Genomic DNA, 23253 nt, shown 5'->3' on the forward strand with positions numbered 1-23253 from the left:
CATTTTCTGATTGTAGCCAGTGTCTTTCTACCTAGCTTCTTTCAGCTTTCATCTTTCATATCTGCTGGTTTAGCCGAATCACCCAATATTGGCTCATACAAATCTTTACAGTATAGATGATCCTCCATCATAGGCTTCCAAATTGAATAATTCGATGCTGTCAATTTTATCATGAAACCTGTATCACCCTCCATGATCTCAAACAGAATTTACTTCTATCCTAGGATGCTTCTGTATCGATGTTTCAAAATAACCCTCGCTCTGATACCACTTGTTGCACCTGAAGCAATAATCACAACAATACAGAAGCAATAGACAACAATCAATAATCAAATGCGCAAGAAAAATAAAGCACACCAAGATTTATGTGGAAAACCCTCCAGTGTAGAGGAAAAAACCACGGGCCACCAGAAAAATCTTCACTATCAAATAATAGTTATACAAAGTTCTTCTCTAGCTAAAACTAGAGCTAATCAACAACTAGAGAAACAATTGGAGAAATCTCACCAAATAAGTGACTCAACAAATACACCCTGGATTTGTTCCTAGAGAGCTTCAAACCCGATCTTCACCATTCAGAATGTATAACTCTGAATCATAAACCTCCTGACAAGGTTCCAACTCAATCGGACCACGGATCGACTTCCGTTTAACCAACTCTTCCTTTTCCTTTTTCTCTCTCTGCTTTTCCTGGCTTTTCTTCTTTTTCTGCTTGGTTGTCGACTCACACCTTAAACAACCCCACCTCTTTTTTATTAAGTAGCTAGGGCTCTGTGTAAAATAAAAGATCAAGGCACATTGCCTTTACTTGGTCCAAAACCACTTACATGGGACTGGACCCCATTTTCCTAACAAAATGAATATTCAAAAAGTTTTGAGATCTCTTAAAAATAAATATTTGAAAAACTTTAAAAATTCTTGAATATTCATTTTCAAGAGGCCTAAAAACTTCATGGATATTTATTTTCAAGAAATATGAGGTTTCTAGAATTTCTATATCCTAAAAGCTTGGAGTTCTCTGTTTTGTAAGAATGACAAATCTGTCAATAGAAATCTATAATCTTTAAACCACTAGACACTGTTCATTTAATAATATTTGTAATATTATTACAATTTTGACAAATGTGAATATGAGAGGAATTACTAAGTATGAAGAGGGTTCGTGTAAATTGGTTGTTGCACCATGTGCGATGAAACATGACTATTTTATCACATATGGTGCTTAGCCATTTGCATGAAAGCTCTTCACAATTATTGATTTCTTTTAAATGCATGTTTATTAGAATTTGATAAATGTTGAGAATATTATTTATCGGACAATGCTTGACAAAAAAATTAGAAATTTTTATTACTAAATTTAAACCTCTCATATGTCAAAGTTTAAACAACCTACACAAACAATATTAGCAGCAAATTGACAAATTCTGACAATATCTAATCTTTTGGCCATAAATTTTTACTGTTGGATTTGCTAGTTTTTTAATGATATTTTTTAGTGGTCCAAAGATTAAAGATCTCAATTTTCTTATTATCAAGAGTTTATAATTAAATATATATTTAAAAAAAATTTATGTATTCTTGGAATTAAATTTTGAAAATTATATTGTGTTCTCAAAAATTCATTTTCGAGAAAGCAATATAAATCTCATAAATGAATTTCCAAGATGTGTGTTTTATTCTTGTTAATCCATTTCCGACAATTATGTTACTTTTTTGGAAATGAATTTCAGAGAATGGATCTTATCCATAAAGTTTTGCCGTTTGTTGGAGCTACAGAACCTGGTGGACCTCCATTTTGTTAAGACTTTAATTCAATCTTTAGTTATTCTGCATAGCTTATAGGTTTCTGTTTTGGCATTGGTGTATTTCAGAGTGGAAGGCGCTTGTTGTTGCAGTTGCTTCATCCAAACTGTTTACGCTATTTAAATCCTCATGATCTGCAATGCTTTTTTGTAGAACTATCTTAGACAGCAAACAACCTGTGCTACAATCTATCATGGTTTTTACCTTGTCAGAATGAGTCAGAAGTCAAATCTGATCAAATTTCAAGGGATGAAGAATCTAGTTAGGAGTCAGCCAGGAGTGATCCTGATGTGACACCAACTGAATCTGGTAAAAGTGATACTCCTGCAGAGACCCTTTAGTCTGCTGAGTGTGTGAAGAAGGATCCTTCCTTAAGGAGGAGGGATCGAGCTGCTACTCATCAGTGGGCTTGCTGAGGTTTGTTGCCCCCATTCCCCCATCAGGGTGATTTGTACTTGTATGGTTTTAAAGAAAAAAAATTTTTCTGTCCATTTTATTGACCCCTTCCATTTTACAGTTGTTGTGCTTGATTCTTCATGCTTTGGACCTTATTCTAGGATATATTTGCAATATTTCATTCCCTGGAATCAGCTTTTCTCTCCATGATCTTCCTGATGGAGGTGTGTTCTTGTTTCAAAAAAATCCAAAGGTAGGTTAGATGGAAGCCAGGAACCGTGTTAATAACTGAGAAGTTGTCTCTCTTTATGCAGTGTTAACTGTGAAAGCTCAAAGCTTGTCATTTGCTCAAAGTAAGGTCTGATTTACTCTTAGATGTTCAGACGACATTCTCTCCTTTCGAATTTAAGTCTTTTGTTGTACTTCTTTTATTAAACTATTTTCAATCCTTAATCTCATGATTTGATTACCTCACCATATCTTGGTAATAATGCAGGTTGTTATAGGCGGTTCTGATGATGTTCGCCACCCAAGTTTGGATGAAAAGTTGAACAACTTGCATGAAGCTATAGCAGCACTTGCAGCAAAGCCTAAATATGAAGAATCTGAGGAAGAAAATGTGCTTGAAAATTGCCATTCCATTCGCACCATAAGGAAACTAGTCTTACACTGCCTTGCATTTGCTTCCACATTATTTTGGAAGAAATCTTTGTCAGCCACAAACAGGCATCTCACAAGTGAGTTTGTTTATATTTGCAAAAGAAAACATTTTAAAAATATTTTTTAGCACTGATTTCATCAACAAGGTCGTTGTAGTATAGCGGTGACTATTAACATAGAAAATCATGAAATTGAGTTCATCAATCTCCAAGCATTAATCGCTTCCTAAATTTTAATTCCCTATTCTTTATATCTTATCCTTCCTAAATTTTAGCTGTGATTTGCTTTGTAATTGAAACTTTTAACTGATTGTTTTATAAACTGCTATGTTAAATATGAATATGTGACTAAGAAACTAGTACAAAATAATAGAATAGAACAACAAACGAGAATGCCTTCATAATGGAAACTTATTAGATCGTGTTCCCACTCCTAGTTTACTTTCGATTTGAACGATGGCAGACAGTAGAAGCTGAGATTCTTAGTAAATTCACATCTTCTTTCATCAATTTTGAAGAGAGCATTGAATGCATGACATAAACCATCCAAAACCTTCTCTACCTTGAGCTTCTTTCGCATTAGTTTAAGCATCAAGATCAATAATTTCTTATGAGATTCAAAGACATAGATATATGCAAAGTAGCCTGCTTGGCAATGTCTAGTATCTGAGCTTAGTTACTGATCGATATCGATTAAAGATTCCATCAATATATATACAGATAATTAGTTCATGCCCAATAAATGAAAAACACAAGTTTTATTAGGTTCAATCACTTCTAATTTTTCTAGCTGTACAAGGTAACTGAAAATGTCCCATTATGCAATATTTAATTGGAGATAGTTACTGTTTTCCAGGATTTCTAGGAAATGTTCCAGTCATGCTTGCCAAACCACAAACTTTCATGAACTCAAGTGGTGAGTCTGTAAGTGAGCCATCTCGAAGGACCTATCTATCGTTTTTGAGGGTTAAAGATTCTCATCTTATCGAAATTATCATACTTCTAATGATTGGATTCATAGTTTCATATGACAAGATTCCATTGAAGCAAGTACTTGCGGTAATTTTCTTTCTTTAATGTGACTGATGCCAATGTTTCCCTCCCCTCTGCACCAACTTTTCCCTTTGACAGATTTTTAATGACCCAGATTAGTCTTTCGCCAAACTGAGACCACTTCCAAAAGGTGGACATAATGGGTGTTTTCTTTGTCAGCATTTGTTATATCATGCCTTTACATCTGACATAGCCTTTATCAACACTGATTTTTCAAACTTCGGGGTTATAAACCTCTAGTTGTAACTTATCACAACCTTCAACATAAAGTCCAAAGAAGCAGATTGCAAACTAAATATGCTATTTTACTGGTGTTATTTACCATTTTGGCGCTTTGGTTTTTTGAAAAGGACCCTCTGAATTTTTACAATTGCTTTTCAAACTATGATTTTCAAACTATGATGGGACAGAATAATTGGAAACGCCGGTTTTAACTTTTCTTCCTTAAGATGTCTTTCTTTTGTTATTATATCAAACTTAAAATGATGCCATGGCACTCTCAGTTATGGGAGCTTTATATGTCTAAACTATTTTTTTTATTACATTAAAAAGTTAAAATCTTAATACAAATAAGAGAAAAAGAAAAAAATTGATTCGAAATTAAATCTTTTATATTTCTTTCAGCTCTTTTAATTATTAAACTAAAGGTTTGGGGACGATTAAATTCTGAATTTAACAATAATTTATTTTCTTTTTCACTTTATGAGCTTTTTAAGCCTATAAAGGTGAATATGTTTTCCATGTAAAAATTATTTTTCTCTTCCCCCAGGATGAGAAGTATAATAGATCGTTTAAAAGGGAGCTGTGATTCATTTTATGTATTTTTTATTACATATTTGAATTTTTTATTTTTTAATTAAAGTTTGGAGTACTTTTTTTCAAAACTTCAAATAAATTTTCTTGGATTACATTCAAATGATTTTAGTGTAAGAGAGATATTCAACATTGGATTCTTAATTTTTGAGGTGTGCATTTACGAATGTTGTTGGATGAGACAAGAATAACATTTTCCAACATTATTAAAAAATATGAAGAATTAGAGTTGGAGTATTCATTCGATCGATTTTATTAATTTTAAATTAAATTAATTATTTTATTTTATTTTTATTAATTGAATAATAAATATATTTAAATTAAATAATATTTTAAATTATTAATTTTTCATATCTTAAACAAACTAAATAAAATTATCTAATAAAATATTCAAATGTCAAAATATTATATTAAAATTTCTAATATCTTATGAAATAAAATGATTCATTTCATATATTTTTTTAATTTTATATTTAATTTTTTTATATTTTAAATAAAATTTCGATTAATTTATTAATCCAATTTCAAATTAAATTCATGAAAATTAAAATTATTTTATTTATTAATTAAAATTAATTAATTAATTAATTAATTAATCAAGTTGAAACCGACTTATAAAATACATGTAATTGAATCTTGTGAAGGATACGGCAGATGAATTGACGTTAAAGCAAAGTGCAAGGAATGTGATCTGAGGCTCGTGTCGGGGAACATGGCTAATCTACAATAATTTGATTTGGCAAAAACGGCAAGGACATCGGACGCAGGCTGCTAAGAGTAAAGAAAGTTAGTAGGCTGTCAATTTCTAGTTTGTCCTATTTAAAGTTTGGAATCTGACGCCTTTCTTGGATATGGCCATAATGGACCACATAAACCCATAACGAATTATATCACTGTTGCACATGTCTGCACGTGATTCATTTAATTTCAATATAAAATTCTGTGTTCTTTACTCAAAAATTATTTTTAGATCGAATTTTCTTTTTTTCTCTTTTAAATGAAACATCACTTTCAAAAGCTAAAATCCTGAACAAAAAACCCATATCTTGTAACCATCGTAATATCTCTATATTTTTATTATTTAATACATATTTATTAGATATTTTAATTTACAACAGCATTTTTTACAATAATTTATTAAGAATTTAAAAGTCTTAAATCATATTTTTCATGGCACTTTTTAAAACATTAAAAAAAAAAAAAACAAGTTGGGTCTGTTTCAAAACCATAATCTACAAATTGGGTACTGCAAAGTGAAAGAATGTATATCGTAGAAAAAAAAGGAAAAGAAAATATTGTACGATTTTTTTCTCCAATATAAAATATTGGAGAAAAATAGCGAAAAAATAGAAAAATATATATTTCTTTTTATCATATTATTGTCAGGTAAAATGAAAAAGAAAAAAATAATTTTTACATATTATTTGGTAGGATTAAAAAATAAAAAATAAAAAATATGTTATTTTATTATTATATTTTTGTAAATTAAAAAAATAAAATTTTAAAAATGATAAATAATTATGTAAGTACGCTCACTTAAGCTTATCATTTTTTTATGAAAAAATCACTCTCTTTTTTTTTTCATTAATCTTTTTAATTTAAATAATTTATTTTTACATAAAAATAAAAATAGTAACAATCTTTCTCTTTTTTTTTAGTAAAATCAAATTACAGTTACTATTAAATATTTTCATTAACTTTTTATTTTGAAAAAAAATATATTCATTAACTTCTTATTATTCACAACATTGTTAAAAGCCTACACATATTTGATTTAATGATAAATTATTTTTTATTTATTTAAAGAGTGAAATTTAAACTTTTTTCAATATAAAAAATATTATCACTACGGAAAGCTTGAAGTGTAGAATTTTGTTTTTAGCCTCTGGAAATGTATTTAGTAATTGTAAGAAATATTAAAAAGTCGATTTCTAAAGCTCTGGTTGGTGACATTCAGCTTCAACGTGGACTTTGTTTACATTGATTAAGAAGATATCTATGTGGAATATACTATTTTAATGACTAAAAACTTAGCAAAATCAAAAACTTATAATAATTAAATATAATAATTTAAAATATGATATGATAAAATAAAATAAAAATAATATAAATAATATAATTTAAAATTTTATAAAAATTATACATGAATTTAATAAAATAAAAAATATATTTTATATTGATATGAAATATTATATATAATTTTTTTATAAAATATAATATAAATATATAAATTATTAATATTTTATATGATATAAACGCACATTTATTAAATCTAAGTACAATTTGACTTTTTTTGGTTATTTACGGGGAGAGTGACTGTGGGTTGTCGGTTGCTGAGCTTGGCCACAGCTAAATATTGTTTAAAAAAATCAGAATACGTTTACGCGTATTGAAATAATAAATAAGCAATCACGTAGGGTTATTGCAACTCGCTCAACCCTTCCCATAATGTCTCCTTCAACATTAGCCTTAATCTTGGCCCTCGTTGGAACTGTCTGTGCCGTTATCCACGTCTTTCGCACCACCTTATCCGCATCAAACCGCCACAAAAATGACAGGAAACTTCCACCTGGTCCCTGCGCCCTACCTATAATCGGCAACCTCCATATGCTAGGGAAGCTTCCACATCAAAACCTTCACCATCTAGCCAAAAGATATGGCCCCATAATGTCACTAAGGCTAGGCTACGTACCAACAATCGTGGTATCTTCACCTCAAGCCGCTGAACAATTCCTGAAAACCCATGATCTTGTTTTTGCTAGCAGGCCTAAAGTCCAATCATCGCAGTACATGTCGTATGGTGCTAAGGGCATGGCTTTTACCCAGTACGGTTCCTATTGGCGAACTGTTCGGAAGTGGTGTACTTTGCATCTCCTTAGTGCTTCAAAAGTTGAATATTTTGCCCCCGTAAGGAAGGCGGAGCTGCGGTCGTTGGTTGAATCAATAAAGAAGGCAGCGGCGGCGGGGGAGACGGTGGACCTTAGCAGAAAGGTAGGTAAGCTTATTGAAGAAATCATGTCTAAAGTTATTTTGGGACGCTCCTTGGATGATGGATTCGACTTGAAGCTGCTAATTGAAGAGGCCGTGCACTTGACGGGGGTTTTTAATCTATCGGATTATTTGCCTTATCTTGCTCCACTTGACCTTCAGGTATATCTTTTTCGTTTCCCATATTATTTTATTTTATAATTACCATTATTTTCACAAATATATCTTCCTATAGATATTATTTTTAAAAATAATTTAATAAAAAATTTAAGTTGTTAGATTAATGTGAAAATTAATAATATATTAAAATTTTTTAAAAATTTATTTATAATTAAAATTTGATAAAATTTTGTTAATATTTTTATTAAAAATATTTATTTGAAAAATATATAATTTTGTTAAAACTTTATATATTTGATTTATGAAATAAGATTTTTTGAATTTATTAATTTTAATTTGAATTTCGAATTTAATTATTTTTAATAAAAAATTTTACAAATTCCATCAACTATATAGGCTTAAAAAACCCGACAGAATAGAAATTTAATTCGAACAGTAATATTCTTTGAAATTTTGGTTTGAAAAATGATTGATTCACAAAATAAAAAAAATTAAAATTAATTATTTACATAGAATTGACTTGTTGTTTTTAAGTTTTATTTTATTTTTAACCTTGGGATTTAATTTAATTTACTGACCTATTCAATTGAATTTAAAAAACAAATACTGCAAATTGACCAAATAAATAAGACATGCAACCAATCTTTTAGCATTTTCACTTTGAAAATTAATTCTAATAATGAATTAATTTAATAATTACGTTTGCATATTTATCTTGTATAAAGTGTTACAATTCATATATTCATGTGATATTTTATATCAAATTTATGTGTTTCCATTCGTGTTAATATAAAAATATAAAATATATTTTTTTATTTTATTAAATCTATATATAATCATTGTTAAAATTTTAAATCGTATTATTGTTGAGTTTTCTATTAATATTGTGTTTGTTTTGAATTATTGTATTGTGTTTTAGATTATGAAGATTAACTTAGTCTATATATCCCCTGCACAGGGATTTGCACGAAGGTTTAAAAAAATGAGCAAGGCCATTGATAAATATTTTGAGAAAATAATCGATGAACATGAACAAGAGGCTAATCTCAATGAACGAAAGCCTCATAGAGATTTCGTTGAAGTGATGGTTTCATTTTTGAACACACCCATGAACCCTTACGATGATGAAGGTCAAGCATACATAACTGACAGAAAAAACATCAAGGCTATAATATTGGACATGATTGGAGCTTCATTTGACACTGCATCTGCAGTCATTGGGTGGACATTTTCAGAACTCCTAAGGCATCCCCGAGTGATGGTTGGTCTTCAACAAGAGCTAGAAACCGTCGTGGGAAGGAATAGAATGGTGGAAGAGTCGGATCTACTGAAACTAACATACTTGGATATGGTTGTGAAAGAGAGCATGAGGTTGCATCCGGTTGCACCATTCCTAATTCCACGTGAGTCCATGGAAGATGTCACTATCGATGGATATTTCATACCAAAGAAGTCACGAATCCTGGTGAATACTTGGTCCATGGCAAGAGACCAAAACGTATGGTCGGATAATGCTGAAGAATTTGTTCCAGAAAGGTTCATTGGTAGCAAGATAGACCTTCGGGGACATGATTTCCAACTCATCCCGTTTGGATCAGGTCGTAGAGGATGCCCTGGTTTGCAGTTAGGTCTACTCACTGTGCGTCTAGTTATAGCTCAACTAGTCCATTGCTTTCACTGGGAGTTACCCGATGGGATGCTGCCCAATGAACTAGACATGAGCGAAAAGTTTGGCCTCACATTGCCAAGGGCTAATTCTTTGTTTGCTAAGCCAGCGTATCGTTTATTTGATAAAGGAATGTAAAACAAGGGTACGTTCAATAAGGTTATTTTTCATTCGTTGTTACGGTTGTTCAATTATTTTTTAACTTAGTTATTTTAATTATTTAGTAAGTTATAATTTAATGGACTGAATATATAAACAATTTGTAATATCTAAAATCATTCAATAAAAAATAACCATGACAAAAGTAATAATCCTAATCATAATAACAGCAAGTCATAACAAGATAAATTTACATGAAATTTCATGAGTTAATAAAATTTTTTATTAAAAATGAATAAATAAAATATTTAAATCGATAAATTAATAGAATTTGACGTAAATATCAATAATATATAAAAATATTATTTATAATTTAAATTTGATCAATACTTATTTAATGATAAAAATTTCATCAATATTTTTACTAAGAATATCTAATTAATAAATATATCCAAATTTACCCAAAAAATTTTAAAATGTATACATTTGATTTATCATTTATGGGAAGAGTGGCTGTTACATGTGGGTTGTTAAGCTTGGCAACACCAAATCCTTTTTTTTTTTTTCAGCAATAGCAAAAATCTAATATTTAAAGTCCATTTAGATAGACGATGAGATCAATTTCGATGAGATTAAAAATAATGGTAGAGATAAGATTAATTACCATAGCAGTGAGATTAGTCAATGGTGAGATGTGTTTGGATGTAAAAGTAGTGATGGCAATGAGGTGAAATATAATAAAAATAAAAAAAATACTATTAAAGACATTAGATTAAAATTATATTAATAAATTTTATAATATATTTTATATTTATAAATGTAACAAATAATTAAAAATTAATAAAATTATTTTTTTATCAAATTATAAATTTGTGAAAAAGTAATAATAATATATTTGTCCACAAATATACAGGTATATAAGTGTAAAGATATATTTATCCATTATTATAATTTTAAAGGTTAAAGAGGTAGAAAAAATAAAAAAATTAGGATAATATTGAAAAAAAAAACTGCAGTAGGCAAAAAAACTTTTATTGAATTTTTTACAATAATCGCACTATAATTGCTACCCAAACATCTTATTACGACACGATTGTAAAAAAAACCATGATAATCACGTTGAAGAGTGACTTCAGTGGCGTCCAAATCCAGCCTTAGGCCTCATTTTGGATTGAAAAGCACATGTGGTGAGACAAGCTTTGAGAGTCAAATCGCGCCACTAGAATGTTTGGATAACATGTTTTCATCACAATTGGATATTTTTATCATGTTGCTTCATCAGTCTCTAACTAGCCCTATAGAGGTCTAGTGAACAACTGAAAATTTACAATGTTGTTTTTTTTTTTTTTTTGGATATCTTCACTAATACTTCTACTTTTTGATTTGTCACCTAAAGTTTCATCTGAACTCATTATAAAAGAATAATAACAACAATAATAAAATTTAGCAGACAACTTTTCTTACTTCTCATTTATATATTCAGTTTAATTTTTTTTGCAAGCAAAACCTCTGTAGCCTACTATTGGATCACCCAAAAGGCAAGGGGAATAAGAGAATATGGCAGAAACAATGTTAATAGCCAAAAGTCCATTGGTGTTGGGGGCGAGTTTTGAAAGCTTAAAGTAGCAGGACTTGAAACTTAAATCAGTTGGTTCAGTTTACATCAACTTACATTAGTTAAAATTCTCTTCTCACTACAAGAAAATAAAGGATTAGTGACAGTTTTATAGCCACATTTCACTTACAAATGCTACTAGTTTTCGTATTTTTATAAAATTTAAAGCTTTTATTATCAAAACACCACTAAATATTCAAATAACGGAGTCATTACTTATAAACGCCACCCAAAACTTGATATTAACAGCGTTTCTTGACTAAAACGCCTTGAATAATCCTATCTTAAAAATTTGAGTGAATACTAAAGGCATTTTTAGCAGAAAATGCCTTAAATAATCTCGTTAAAAAAATTAATAGGGAATTACTGAAGGCGTTTTTGGCAGACAACGCCTTCAATAATTCCACCAAAGAATTTCTCAGGCTTATTAAAGGCGTTTTTAGTCAAAAATACCTTCAATAAATATTATATCAAAATTTTAGGATCGTACGGATGTTAACCATAAGGTTGTAAATTCAATCCCTCCCTTTATCCTTTTTTGAGTTTTTGCAGAGATTATTTATAATTGATTATTCTATGCCTTTTTTTAACAAAAACGCTTTCATCAACTGCTTTAAAAATTTTTGGAGAGAATATTGAAGGCATTTTTCACAGAGAAACACCTTTAATAATCCATAGAAAAAATATGAAATCGATTTTTGAAGGTATTTTTGGCCAAACTCGCCTTCTATAATCCAATCAATAAATTTTTAGTTAAGATTATTAAAGGCGTTTTTTGTCAAAAACGCCTTCAATAATTCATAGACAAAAGTTGGAACGGATTCTTGAAGGTATTTTTTGCTCAAAATGCCTTTAATATTTTAGACGATAAATTTGAATTGTTGGATTATTGAAGGTAATTTTTTCCAAAAACACCTTCAATAACATTTTGTTAGGGATTATTCAAGGCATTATCAATAGGAAAATGCCTTTAATAATCCATTCAATTAATTTTTAGTTGGTATTATTGAAGGTAACTTTTTTTAAAACGCCTTCAATAATCCATACAAAAAAGTTGAAAACGGATTCTTGAAAGCATTTTTTGCCCACAATAAAATTTTAGGTGGGATTATTGAAGGCGATTTTAGTAAAAAACACCTTCAATAACATTTTGTTATAGATTATTCAATGTGTTTTCTTGCTAACAATCCATAGGAAAAATATGAAACGAATTCTTGAAGGCATTTTTGGGTGAAAGCACATTCAATAATTCAATAAATAAATTTTTAACAGAATTTATTGAAGGTAATTTTTTTCAAAAATGCGTTCAATAATCCATATACAATATTTGGTATGATTCTTGAAGGCGTTTTTTTTTCCCAAAACGCCTTTAATATTTCACATAATATATTTTTAGGTGGGATTATTGATGGCGATTTTGGTTAAAAATGCCTTCAATAACATTTTGTTATGGATGATTCAAGACGTTTTCTTTCTAAAAACGTCTTCATTAATCCTATCAAAAATATATATTTGATATTGTATATGTCAAGTCAGTTGTAGGTTTATGTCCAAAAAATGTTTGAAATTAGTTGTATATTTATACCCATAAAACATTTGGTTTATATATGTGATACTAAGAATTACATTTTGAAATTTATATATTGAACATTGTTATATTTTAATAAATTGATCACACATCTGAAATTAAAACTGATAACGTTACCATATTAATATACTTTTTTGAAATAATCATACTCAATAATATATTAAGAACACATAGTGTATTCATATTAAGTATACCAATAATATTAAACCAATACCCTAATATACAAACTTAAAGTTTCCATTCAACATGGCATGTTAAAAACATTATAACAATTTGTTCCTCATATATTTATATTCAACCAACAATGTCTAACCTCAAGGTTTATCAACATTGATAAATGATAATACATACTCACACCATTCTTTATAGACTTCATCTAGTTTCTCTTCCATGAAGCTTTCTTTACTCTCTCACTAAAAAAAAAATCAGAAGTAAATGTTAATAAATGATAACATAATGTACTTTTTTATTTTTTTGAAGATATAACGAGTTTATGAAATTTATACTAGCCATGAATGGTGTGGTCATAAAATCATGTAACACTATCTCTTGCATAAAACGAAGGACATAATATCCACACAAACTTAGCATAAAAGAATAAATTTCACATTTACCTATAATGACACTCATTTCGATTTCTTTATCTTCTTATCAAATGCAAATATTACCATAAATTGAAAAGAAAAAAATTACTTAATACATAAATAAAATTACTTATGAAGAAACACAAAATATATAATATAATAAAGTGTAAAACCTTTTTATAAAAGTTTGAATATTGGAGTTAGGCATCGCCATTTGATTAACTGAATTAAGTAAGTATGACGTTAAGGATTTGGTGTCAATCACAATAAGCACCCAATGACGACTGTAAAATAATAACAATAATATACTTAGATTACATATCAGATCAGATTTGGGTAAGATTGAAATAATTAAGCTTGAAATATAACTTACTGTGCATTATACAGGAGCAAATAATAATTAGTTAGTCTTTTCATGCATTGGATCACATGATTAGCATGATAAGTGATTGTGCTACTCTACTCACTAATGAAATTAGGGTCAACGAATCTAAATCTATTGGTCAACTATCTTCTATTGAACTCTTTATATAGGAAGCTGTACGCTAACAATCAACACTGCTAGTTAGTATTATACCCTAATATTGATTACTACATATTAAATGTGTATATTTGTATTTATAAGCTAACATCATATAAGCGACAATATCAACAGCTGATAATTCATCCAGTTCATAAAATTCTTTAACCTCCTCTACACCAATGAAAGAAAATGATGATTTATTAAATAACTCTTCCCCAGACTTAATGGTTATGAAGTTTCTTCCGGATAAATGCTCCAACGAATATTTGGATAACTCATCTATGACAGCCTGAACAAGGGTCATACTGTGAGTCTCAACATCTTGCTACAATATTTAATAAAATATAAATATTAAAACCAAATCAATAAATATAATAAATAAATTAATATTAAAATTTTAAATAAAATCATACTTCTTATGTGGTAGCGAATGATGGGTTTGCTTCTTTACTTGCAACAAAAGCTTCTCATAAATGGACAATGTTATCAGATCGGCCTACTGGCATGTTATACTGCATTACTGTCAACATGGACTCCAAAGTAATGAATCTTTGCTGTTGCTCATTGAAGTGTTGCTCTTGGTCATCAATTCGTTGCTGTTGTTGCTCAATGATTGCTTCATATTGTGCATTTTTTATTCACAAAGTTTTGTGTTAATTACTAAAAATCTTTAATGGCAAGATAAATTTACCAACCCCACAAATCCGACTAGGCCTTTCTTTAGCGCCTAATGCTAAAGACAAAGAATCTTCACTATACTGGATTACCAGTTTATCAGATTTAACTTTGGTAGCATAATCATCCTAAAATATAATAATAAGAAGAGCTATAACAATAAATCTATACAAGCTAGTATACAGTCATGCATACAACTACAATGCCAATCATACATTATATTAAAAAAGTAATTATACATACAATATTTTTTGTCACTTTTTCGGTTGCTTCATCTGTAAAAGATCCATACTTTCGTAGATGTCCTTATTTTCATACATCACATCTAAAAACTTTGATGCCAAAGCTCACTAATTCCTGTTAAATTACCACAATAAAAGAATTAGAATGTATGAAATAAATGTTCATAAATATTCATTAATGAGTATAAAATAAATGTGTGAATACATACAAGCTCATACTTTACATTTTTATATCCCTTTTCTCGTTGTTCAATGGTGATATTATTGTTTAGCCGGAATGTTTTGTTGGAATTCTTTGATTTTCTACAAAAGAAAGAAATTGTGTCAATCATATGTGAAGATCAAAGGCTATATTGCATAAAGACTTATAAACAATATTTTTGGCAATGGGTTTGTGCATTGAAAAATCTTTTGAAAGTCGATATCGAACAAAATTTATCTAATCTTTAACACTTATCACATCTGCATATGCCTCAGGTGGAACAGCCAATACATCACCTTGATCAGCCATCAGTAAAATATATTAAGTTATCAATCTGTATTTAAAGTCTCTAAATTTTTCTCAGCAGATTGCAATATAATTTTTTTACAGTCACTTGTTCTGTGTACTAACAGTTTATGATTCCGATGTCCAAGACAGAGAATGAATATAAAATTTATTATTAAAGGCATTTCTCCTCAAAAAATACCTTTAATAATTCTAAATAAAAATTATTGTATGCGTTTTCAGTAGAAAATCGCCTTCAATAATTATGTATAAAAATTAAAAAGAATTAGTAATGGCGTTTGTTACAAAAAAACACCTTCAATAATTATGTACGTAAATTAGAAGGAATTAGTGAAGGCAATTTTTCTAGAATAAATGCCTTCAGTACCTTCTTAAAATTTGAGTTGTGAAAATTTGAAGGCATTTTTCACTGAAAAATACATTTAATAATCTCAAAAATTTTAAGAAAAAATTAGTGAAAGCATTTTTCTAGAATAAACGCCTTCACTAACTGTCTTAAAATTTGAGTTGTGAAAAATTAAAGGTGTTTTTCACTGAAAAACATATTTAATAATCTCAAAAATTTTAAGAAGAAATTATTAAAGGTGTTTATTCTCTAAAAACACATTCAATAATTATATACGTAAATTAGAAAAAATTAGTGAATGTATTTTTCTAGAATAAATACCTTCAATAATCATCTTAAAATTTAAGTTGTGAAAAATTTAAGGTATTTTTCACTAGAAGACGTCTTTAATAATTTTAAAAATTTTAAGAGAAAATTATTGAAAGCGTTTGTTCTCAAAAGACACCTTCAATTATTATGTATGTAAATTAGAAGGAATTAGTGAATGTGTTTTCTAGAATAAACGCATTCACTAATCATCTTAAAATTTGAGTCGTGAAATATTGATGGCGTTTTTCACTGGAAGACACCTTTAATAATCTTAAAAATTTTAAAAAAAAATTATTGAATGCGTTTGTTCTCAAAAATACGTTCACTAACTATCCTAAAGTTTGAGTAGTGGAACATTGAATGTATTTTTCACTAGAAGACGCATTCAATAAAATTTTTCAATAAAAAAAGAATTAGTCAAGGCTTTTTTCTGGAATAAACATCTTCAATGACCCTTTAAAATTTTAGAAGTGTAATATTAAAGGTGTTTTATACAGAAGATGCCTTTAATAATCCTAAATAATTTTTAAAAAGAAATAATTGAAAGCGTTTTTAGTAGAAAATCACATTCACTAATATTCACAAAAAAAAAAAATTATTGAAGGCGTATTATGCAAAAAATATCTTCAATAAATACACCATAAAAATTAGATAAAATTTTTGAAGGCGTTTTTAGGGCTTAAATGCCTTTAATAATCTTAAACAATTCTACTACGACTTTGTTATTGGCACCTATAATATATTCAAAAAATATATAGGAGAAAATTATTAAAGGCATTTTTCTTAGTAAATGCCTTCAATAATCCAGTCCAATAAAATTATCCCCAAACTTAGCACATCCAATCACCAACTTGAAACTTCATCTTCATTATTTTACTATTTCTCTTTTCAGACCAACTATAATTTATTTTCTCTTTCCTTCAGCTTTTACTATCTGAGCATTGTCTTTTAGAATCCTATTTTGACAATTCATTAGTTATTTACTGATATTTTTACTTAATTCGACTATTCCTTCAGCTTTTGCAATTGGCGATTTTCTTTTTGGTTTAAATAATTTTCTCCAAAACCCACCTTCTTCAAATGCCCATTTGTAACCCATCATCCACTTCCCTTTCCCTTTCATTTTCTTTCTTTTTTGGGTTTTTTCTATACTTGTTTTACCTTATTTCAATCTTAACTACAAAAACTCTTAGGTATTGTCTACGTTAGCAGCATATTTTAACATTTATAATATCAAGTACCTGATAAAATACTTCACAACAAAAAGTTCTCATTTTTTTGTAAGTACTGATCTTGTTATTATCTTTTGTTCAAAACATAGTAAACTTAAGTATTTGACATGTTCGTTTTCATATAAATTATTTATATATATTTGGTCTGATAATGTAGCAAGTACTAAATGGATAAAAATTGAATGAGAAAATCAAGATTAAGTCAAAAGTATAAAGATAGAGTGGAAAATTTTTTTAATTTTATGTTTGAGAATACAAGTGAAGATAATATGATATTATGCCAATGTGTGAAGTGTGCTAGTATAGATTGGCAAATGCGTCAAATTATTTTTGAACATTTAATTTATATTGGATTTCTCTTATGATATATTAATTGGTATTTTCATGGAGAGTCTATACCGTCAAGGTCTTCCACTAAAGTTCTTTCAACTTCAAAGGCTCTCCAACACCAACATAATCCTTTTATAGCAGATGACATTGAAGGCATATTGTGAGATACTTTTAACATTCATAACTAACATTTTCATAATCCTTCTCTCTAAAATGATGATTTAATCAGTCTAATGTTGAAATGAATGAATTTGGTGAACCTGAGATAGGTGTAGGTGACCAACAACCTAGAGAATAAGCATTAAAATTTTATAGGTTGCTTAAGGATATGAATGGAGAACTTTATGAGGGCTCGAAGCATTCAAGATTATCTTTCTGTGTTTTATCTTTTTCACTTGAAATGCTTATGTGGATGGATAAAAAACTCTCTGACTTTATTATTAGAGTTTATGAAAAAAATATTTCTTTTTACAAAAAGTTATGAATCTTGTAAAGAATCAAGGAAGATGATCAAGAATTTAGGTCTCGGATATGAGAAAATTCATAATTATCCCAATGATTGCATGTTGTATTAGGGTGATAGAAAAAATTAAGAATCTTATCACGTGTGTGGTATTTTTCATTGGGTGGACAAAACCCCGATGAAAAGTTAAATGAGGATGGTAATGAGGTTAATGTCAAAAAGAAGTCTGTTAAGATTTTACGTTATTTTTCATTAATACTAAGACTTCAATGAGTCTTCATGTCTTCTAAAATTGTAGATTCAATAAGGTGACATCATAAAAAGCAGACAGATTGTGGATTATTGAAACATCCTATAGATTCTTTGGTATGAAAATCATTTCATTCTAGGTTTTTAAACTTTGCATCTAATCTTTGAAATGTTATGCTTTGACTAGCATATGATGGATTTAACCCGTTTAAAATGATGAGTACTTCTTATAATACTTAGCCAATTGTATTGATTCCTTATAATTTATCACCATGAATTGCTATGAAGCAACAATATTTATATTGTCTATGATAATTCTCGAAGAAAAAGGTCTGGGTAATGATATAGACATCTATTTACAACCTCTTATTAAAGAGTTAAAGTAATTATGAGAAAGAATTGAGACCTATGATGCATAAAAAAAAGATAACTTCAATATATGTGCTGCTTTGTTATGGACTATCAACAATTTTTTTGCTTGTATAAATTTATCTGGTTGGAGTATAAAAGGTCGTTATGATTGTCATGTTATGCTACACAGATATATTTGAAGTGGTTACCTAATGATAAGAAGTTTTATTATATAGGACATCATCGATGGTTAGATGATAATCATTGATTTAAATTCTAAAAACATCTCTTTGATGGAATTGAAGAGTTGAAGAAATCACATTTACCCATTAATGGGTCTAATATCTTGTCAAAGTTAAAAAAATATCAATTTCACTTATGAAAAAATGACTCTATCAAGAAAAAGAGTGAGGGACATCTTTGAAGGTGTACGGCCTTATATTACATAAATTGGTGATACTAATACTGATGTTGGTGATCTTGGTGATCTTGATATTTAAAGTGATGAAGAAGACGATGAAGAAAATGACCCCAATAAGTCTAAGTTGTGAAAAAAAGTATCTTTTTTGAGTTACCTTATTGGGAATATAATTTATTATGCCATAACCTTGATTTGATGCACATAGAGAAGAATGTTTGCAAAAATTTTATCGGAATAATTTTCAATATAAATAGAAGATCAAAGGATGACTTAAAGAGTGACTTGACCTAGTTGATATAAGGATTCGCCTTGACTTTCATCCGAAGTTGCTTCCTAATGATAAATATCAATTGACTATTGCTTGTTTTAAAATTTTTAAATCTAAAAAAAGATGTGTTCTGTAAAGTTTTGAAAAATGTCAAAGTTTCGGATGAGTATGCATCAAATATATCGAGATGTGTGAATTTGAATTAACAAAAATTTTCTTCATTGAAGTCACATAATTATCACATTTTGATGCAAGACTTACTTTCAATTGCTTTAAATTCATTAATGTCAAAGCAAGTCACTTCTGTGGTAATTGAATTGAGTAACATATTTAAATCTCTATATAAGAAATGTATAAATGTGAAAGAGCTTGACAAACTTTAAGATCGAGCTACGATTACTTTATGCCATTTAGAGAAGATTTTTCCTTCAAACTTCTTCACTATTATGATGCATTTGGTTATCCACCTTCTATATGAAGCAAAAGTCAATGGGCTGATTTATTATCGATGGATCCATCCTATTGAAAGGTATTATTGTTTAATAGATTGATTAAGGTTTTATTGATGATCATGCTACTCTAGTTAAAAAGATATATGACTAATGTTTTATGCAATAGGTTTTTAGCGAGTTTAAAATCTTATTGTCGCAACAAACGCTATTCTAAAGATTCTGTTGCTAAAGGATATTTAGCAAAAAAGTGTATGACATTTTGTTCCCATTATTTGAAAGATGTTGAAACGAGATTTAATAGACCATCGAGAAATGTTGGTATACAGTAACATGACTCTACCTACAGTTATCTTTTTCAAAGTTTTGGACAACTAATAGGCAAAACTGAAATTGTGGAGTTAGATGATAAATCTTAGGCACAAGCACATCGATATATTCTTTTTCATCATGACTCTATTAAATCATTTCACACGTAAGTTTTTTAGCAAAAAAATTATTCATTACATTAACCATAATTTATTATTTTTTTTATTGTTAATACTTTATCATGATGCTTTGTAGTGAGTATGGAAATAATTTGAAAGCTCTTGCACATTATCGATAATCAAACCCTCAAGAGCTTAATAAGTTGTTTGTCGAAAACTTTCGTGAATGGTTAGGAGCAACTATAAGTAATGTCACACTTCCCTTTATGAGAAATCTACATAGAATGCTTACAATATAATTAACATTAATAACATATACATATTTATAGTGGAAGGCTTGTTAGTGAAGAAGTGAAATGTCTTTCATAAGGTCCGAACAGAATTATAAAATGATACAAAGGTTTCATCATTAATAGATTTAGATTTCACACTAAATCTCGTGAGAGATTTAATAGTACATAAAATTCAAGAGTTGTTGTTACTTCATCAACTACTAGCTATGCTAGTGCTAAGGACACAAACCTTTTAGAGGAAAATGTTGACTATTATGGCATGATTACTAACATCATTGAGTTAGATTATTATGGCAAGTGGAAAGTTATCTTATTTCGGTATGATTGGGTTGATGTGAATAGTGCAAAGAGTATTAAAAAAGATCAGTATGGATTTACACTTGTGAATTTTTTTCGATTAATTCACACTGGACAATAACTCATCGATAAATCTTATTTTTTTCATCTCAAGTCAAACAAGTTTTTTATTTTGAAGATCCTAAAGAATTGGGTTGGTTAGTTGTTGTTCGAAACACACCTAGAGACTTATTTGATATGGGGTTAGATACAAGACATGTTGTTAAACATGAAACTGAATGTTATATTTTTACTGAACAAAACTTGGATAAAAATATCTCCAGTACCTACGCTCAGTGGGTCTGTGAAAATATTAATGAAAATATTTATGAACCATAATGGATCATCTATATTTTATAATTAAAGTGTTTAAGATATAATATAATAAATGATTGTATGTAATTAATGTCGCATTCACTATTGTATATTTATTGTATTGTAAATCATACATTATTTGGTGATTTAATTAAATCGATATGTTCTTTTTGTATCGTAGGTTATGATTTCTTAACTTCTCAATGTCTTTATATTTATTCTAAACTAATATCTTTTATATATTCACTTTTATGATGTAGATAAACTACGATGTAGAGGAATAGATTGAAAGAAATATATATCAGAGATATTAGTTTAGAACCATCTGTGACACCTATTGATATTTATGATGGACTAAATCCTTTGAAGGGAAATGAACGTACTGTCGGATCTAACTCAGTCACTTCTAACGATCCAACTAATATTAGATCTGACAATACGGGAAGTCTAGGTTTAGATAGTATCTCGTCAATTGATTATGCTTTACATTTGAATGCAAGTATCATATACCCCATATTTACAAATCGATTATAATGATAAAAGTATTCCCATTTTACAAATTTATTTTTTAATTTTTACAGTTGATAACAATGGTCAATGGAGGACCAGAGGCCGAACAACTTTGAAAGAATTGTTTGTACTACCTTCGAACGAATGTATTGTAGTGTCTACAAACTCTAATAAGTAACCAATTAGTAAAAAGGCTCAACTGTTGGCTAGATTTCTAGGTATGCTTGCTCGTAATTGAATGAAATTACCTATTAATTATGAAACATGGCATAAAGTTTCAACAGAAGTAAAGGCCGATGCTTTTAAACTTTATTGAAGTATTAGTATAATTAATTACATATAAAAAAAATTAATTATTTTAAATTTGGTTTATTGATTAAAACTTTTTTTTGTATTATTACAATCAAGATTTATACTTGAAATACCAACTCCATTTGTGCTTAAGTCATTAGGAAAGAAATTAAAAGAAATGGAAAGATTATAAGCATAATTTGAAGAGAAAGTATTTCGATAGAAATACAACTGTAGAGGCGACGATGAAAAATCTATCATGTAATGTGATTAGGTGGCAATATGAACAATTAGTTAGATTTTGATTCTCAAGAAAAGGAAAGGTACTAATTTATAATTTTGTAAAGTAGAATGAAATAATGAAAGTGTTTTATGCTTTAAGTTGGTAATATTTGTATTTCTACAATATACCTAATTATTTTTTATGACAGAAAAAAGAACATATTAGGATTGGTAGCAAAAAGCAATAGAAATATAGCCACACAAGTGGATCAAAAAGTTTTGCAAGAAAGCAAAAAGAAATAGTAAGTTTATGATTTTAAGCCTATTCCAATTAATGAACTTTTTATGCCATTAAAAGGTAAGTATGCTAATTAACAGATATTGTACTGTTTTAATAGTTTTGATAGTTTTAATACATGATATTAAATTTATCAAAAGTTTTGAACTTAGTTGAGACGGATTATATATATGAAAAAGTTATTGTTTACGTCTATTTAGGTAAAATTACAAATTTTTTGTTATTGTTCAATTTAAATAGTTTGGATAGCTTCAATACTTGATATTAAACTTGTCCAATTGATTAAACTTGGTTTCTACTGTTGATATGGGTAAAAAAGTTATCGTTTATGTCTATTTAGCACTACTTTTGCCTTTAAAAGGCAAAAATACAAATTAAAATTTTGGATGGCTTTCAACAATTTGAATGGCTTCAATCCATGCTATTAAACTTGTCCAAATAATTGAATTTGGTTACCATGATTGATATGTATAAAATGCCAAAATGTTTTTATTATTTACGTCTGTTTAAGATTATTGTGTTGTAAATGGGCCAAAATATAAATACACGATATTAAAATTATTCAAAATATTTGAACTTAATTGACAGGCATAATATACATGAATAAGTTACGGTTGATATATATCCTATCAAATAACATATGTTTTTGTATAAGAGATTGAGATGGATGGTCAAATTGGACATGTGAAACTTTTTTGCTTAACACACACAAAAAAAGACAGATCTTACATGAATGTCGAAACATAAGAAATTAAGGTAATTTGTAATATCTATTTTAACAGAAAGTAAAAATTTACTTTTTTTAACATA

The 23253-nt window shown here is 28.6% G+C and overlaps 2 protein-coding genes across 2 annotated transcripts; both read left to right on the forward strand.

Annotated features, from left to right (window-relative positions):
- The first annotated feature begins 1733 nt into the window (after nucleotides 1-1733).
- On the forward strand, nucleotides 1734-4169 carry LOC149514188 (uncharacterized). Its single transcript, XM_089745699.1, has 7 exons — nucleotides 1734-1782; nucleotides 1872-1911; nucleotides 2016-2082; nucleotides 2321-2423; nucleotides 2514-2557; nucleotides 2696-2936; nucleotides 3715-4169. Exons 1-7 carry the CDS (start codon nucleotides 1734-1736, stop codon nucleotides 3933-3935), a joined length of 765 nt encoding a protein of 254 aa, XP_089601825.1. The 3' UTR covers nucleotides 3936-4169.
- A 3001-nt stretch (nucleotides 4170-7170) lies between these two features.
- On the forward strand, nucleotides 7171-9678 carry LOC111293010 (cytochrome P450 CYP736A12-like). The gene is made up of 2 exons (XM_022885690.2): nucleotides 7171-7874; nucleotides 8791-9678. Exons 1-2 carry the CDS (start codon nucleotides 7173-7175, stop codon nucleotides 9634-9636), a joined length of 1548 nt encoding a protein of 515 aa, XP_022741425.2. The 5' UTR covers nucleotides 7171-7172; the 3' UTR covers nucleotides 9637-9678.
- The last annotated feature ends 13575 nt before the right edge of the window (nucleotides 9679-23253 follow it).

Source organism: Durio zibethinus, chromosome 16 (assembly GCF_047325235.1).
Source record: "Durio zibethinus cultivar Kanyao isolate XHJ-2024 chromosome 16, ASM4732523v1, whole genome shotgun sequence".
Lineage (NCBI taxonomy): Eukaryota > Viridiplantae > Streptophyta > Magnoliopsida > Malvales > Malvaceae > Durio > Durio zibethinus.

Coding starts and splice junctions, on each gene's coding strand:
- LOC111293010 (XM_022885690.2), top strand. CDS start 7,173: ATGTCTCCTTCAACATTAGCCTTAATCTTGGCCCTCGTTGGAACTGTC. Junction 7,875..8,790: donor TTGCTCCACTTGACCTTCAG/GTATATCTTTTT, acceptor TCCCCTGCACAG/GGATTTGCACGAAGGTTTAA.
- LOC149514188 (XM_089745699.1), top strand. CDS start 1,734: ATGGATCTTATCCATAAAGTTTTGCCGTTTGTTGGAGCTACAGAACCT. Junction 1,783..1,871: donor TGTTGGAGCTACAGAACCTG/GTGGACCTCCAT, acceptor GGTGTATTTCAG/AGTGGAAGGCGCTTGTTGTT. Junction 2,558..2,695: donor TGTCATTTGCTCAAAGTAAG/GTCTGATTTACT, acceptor GTAATAATGCAG/GTTGTTATAGGCGGTTCTGA.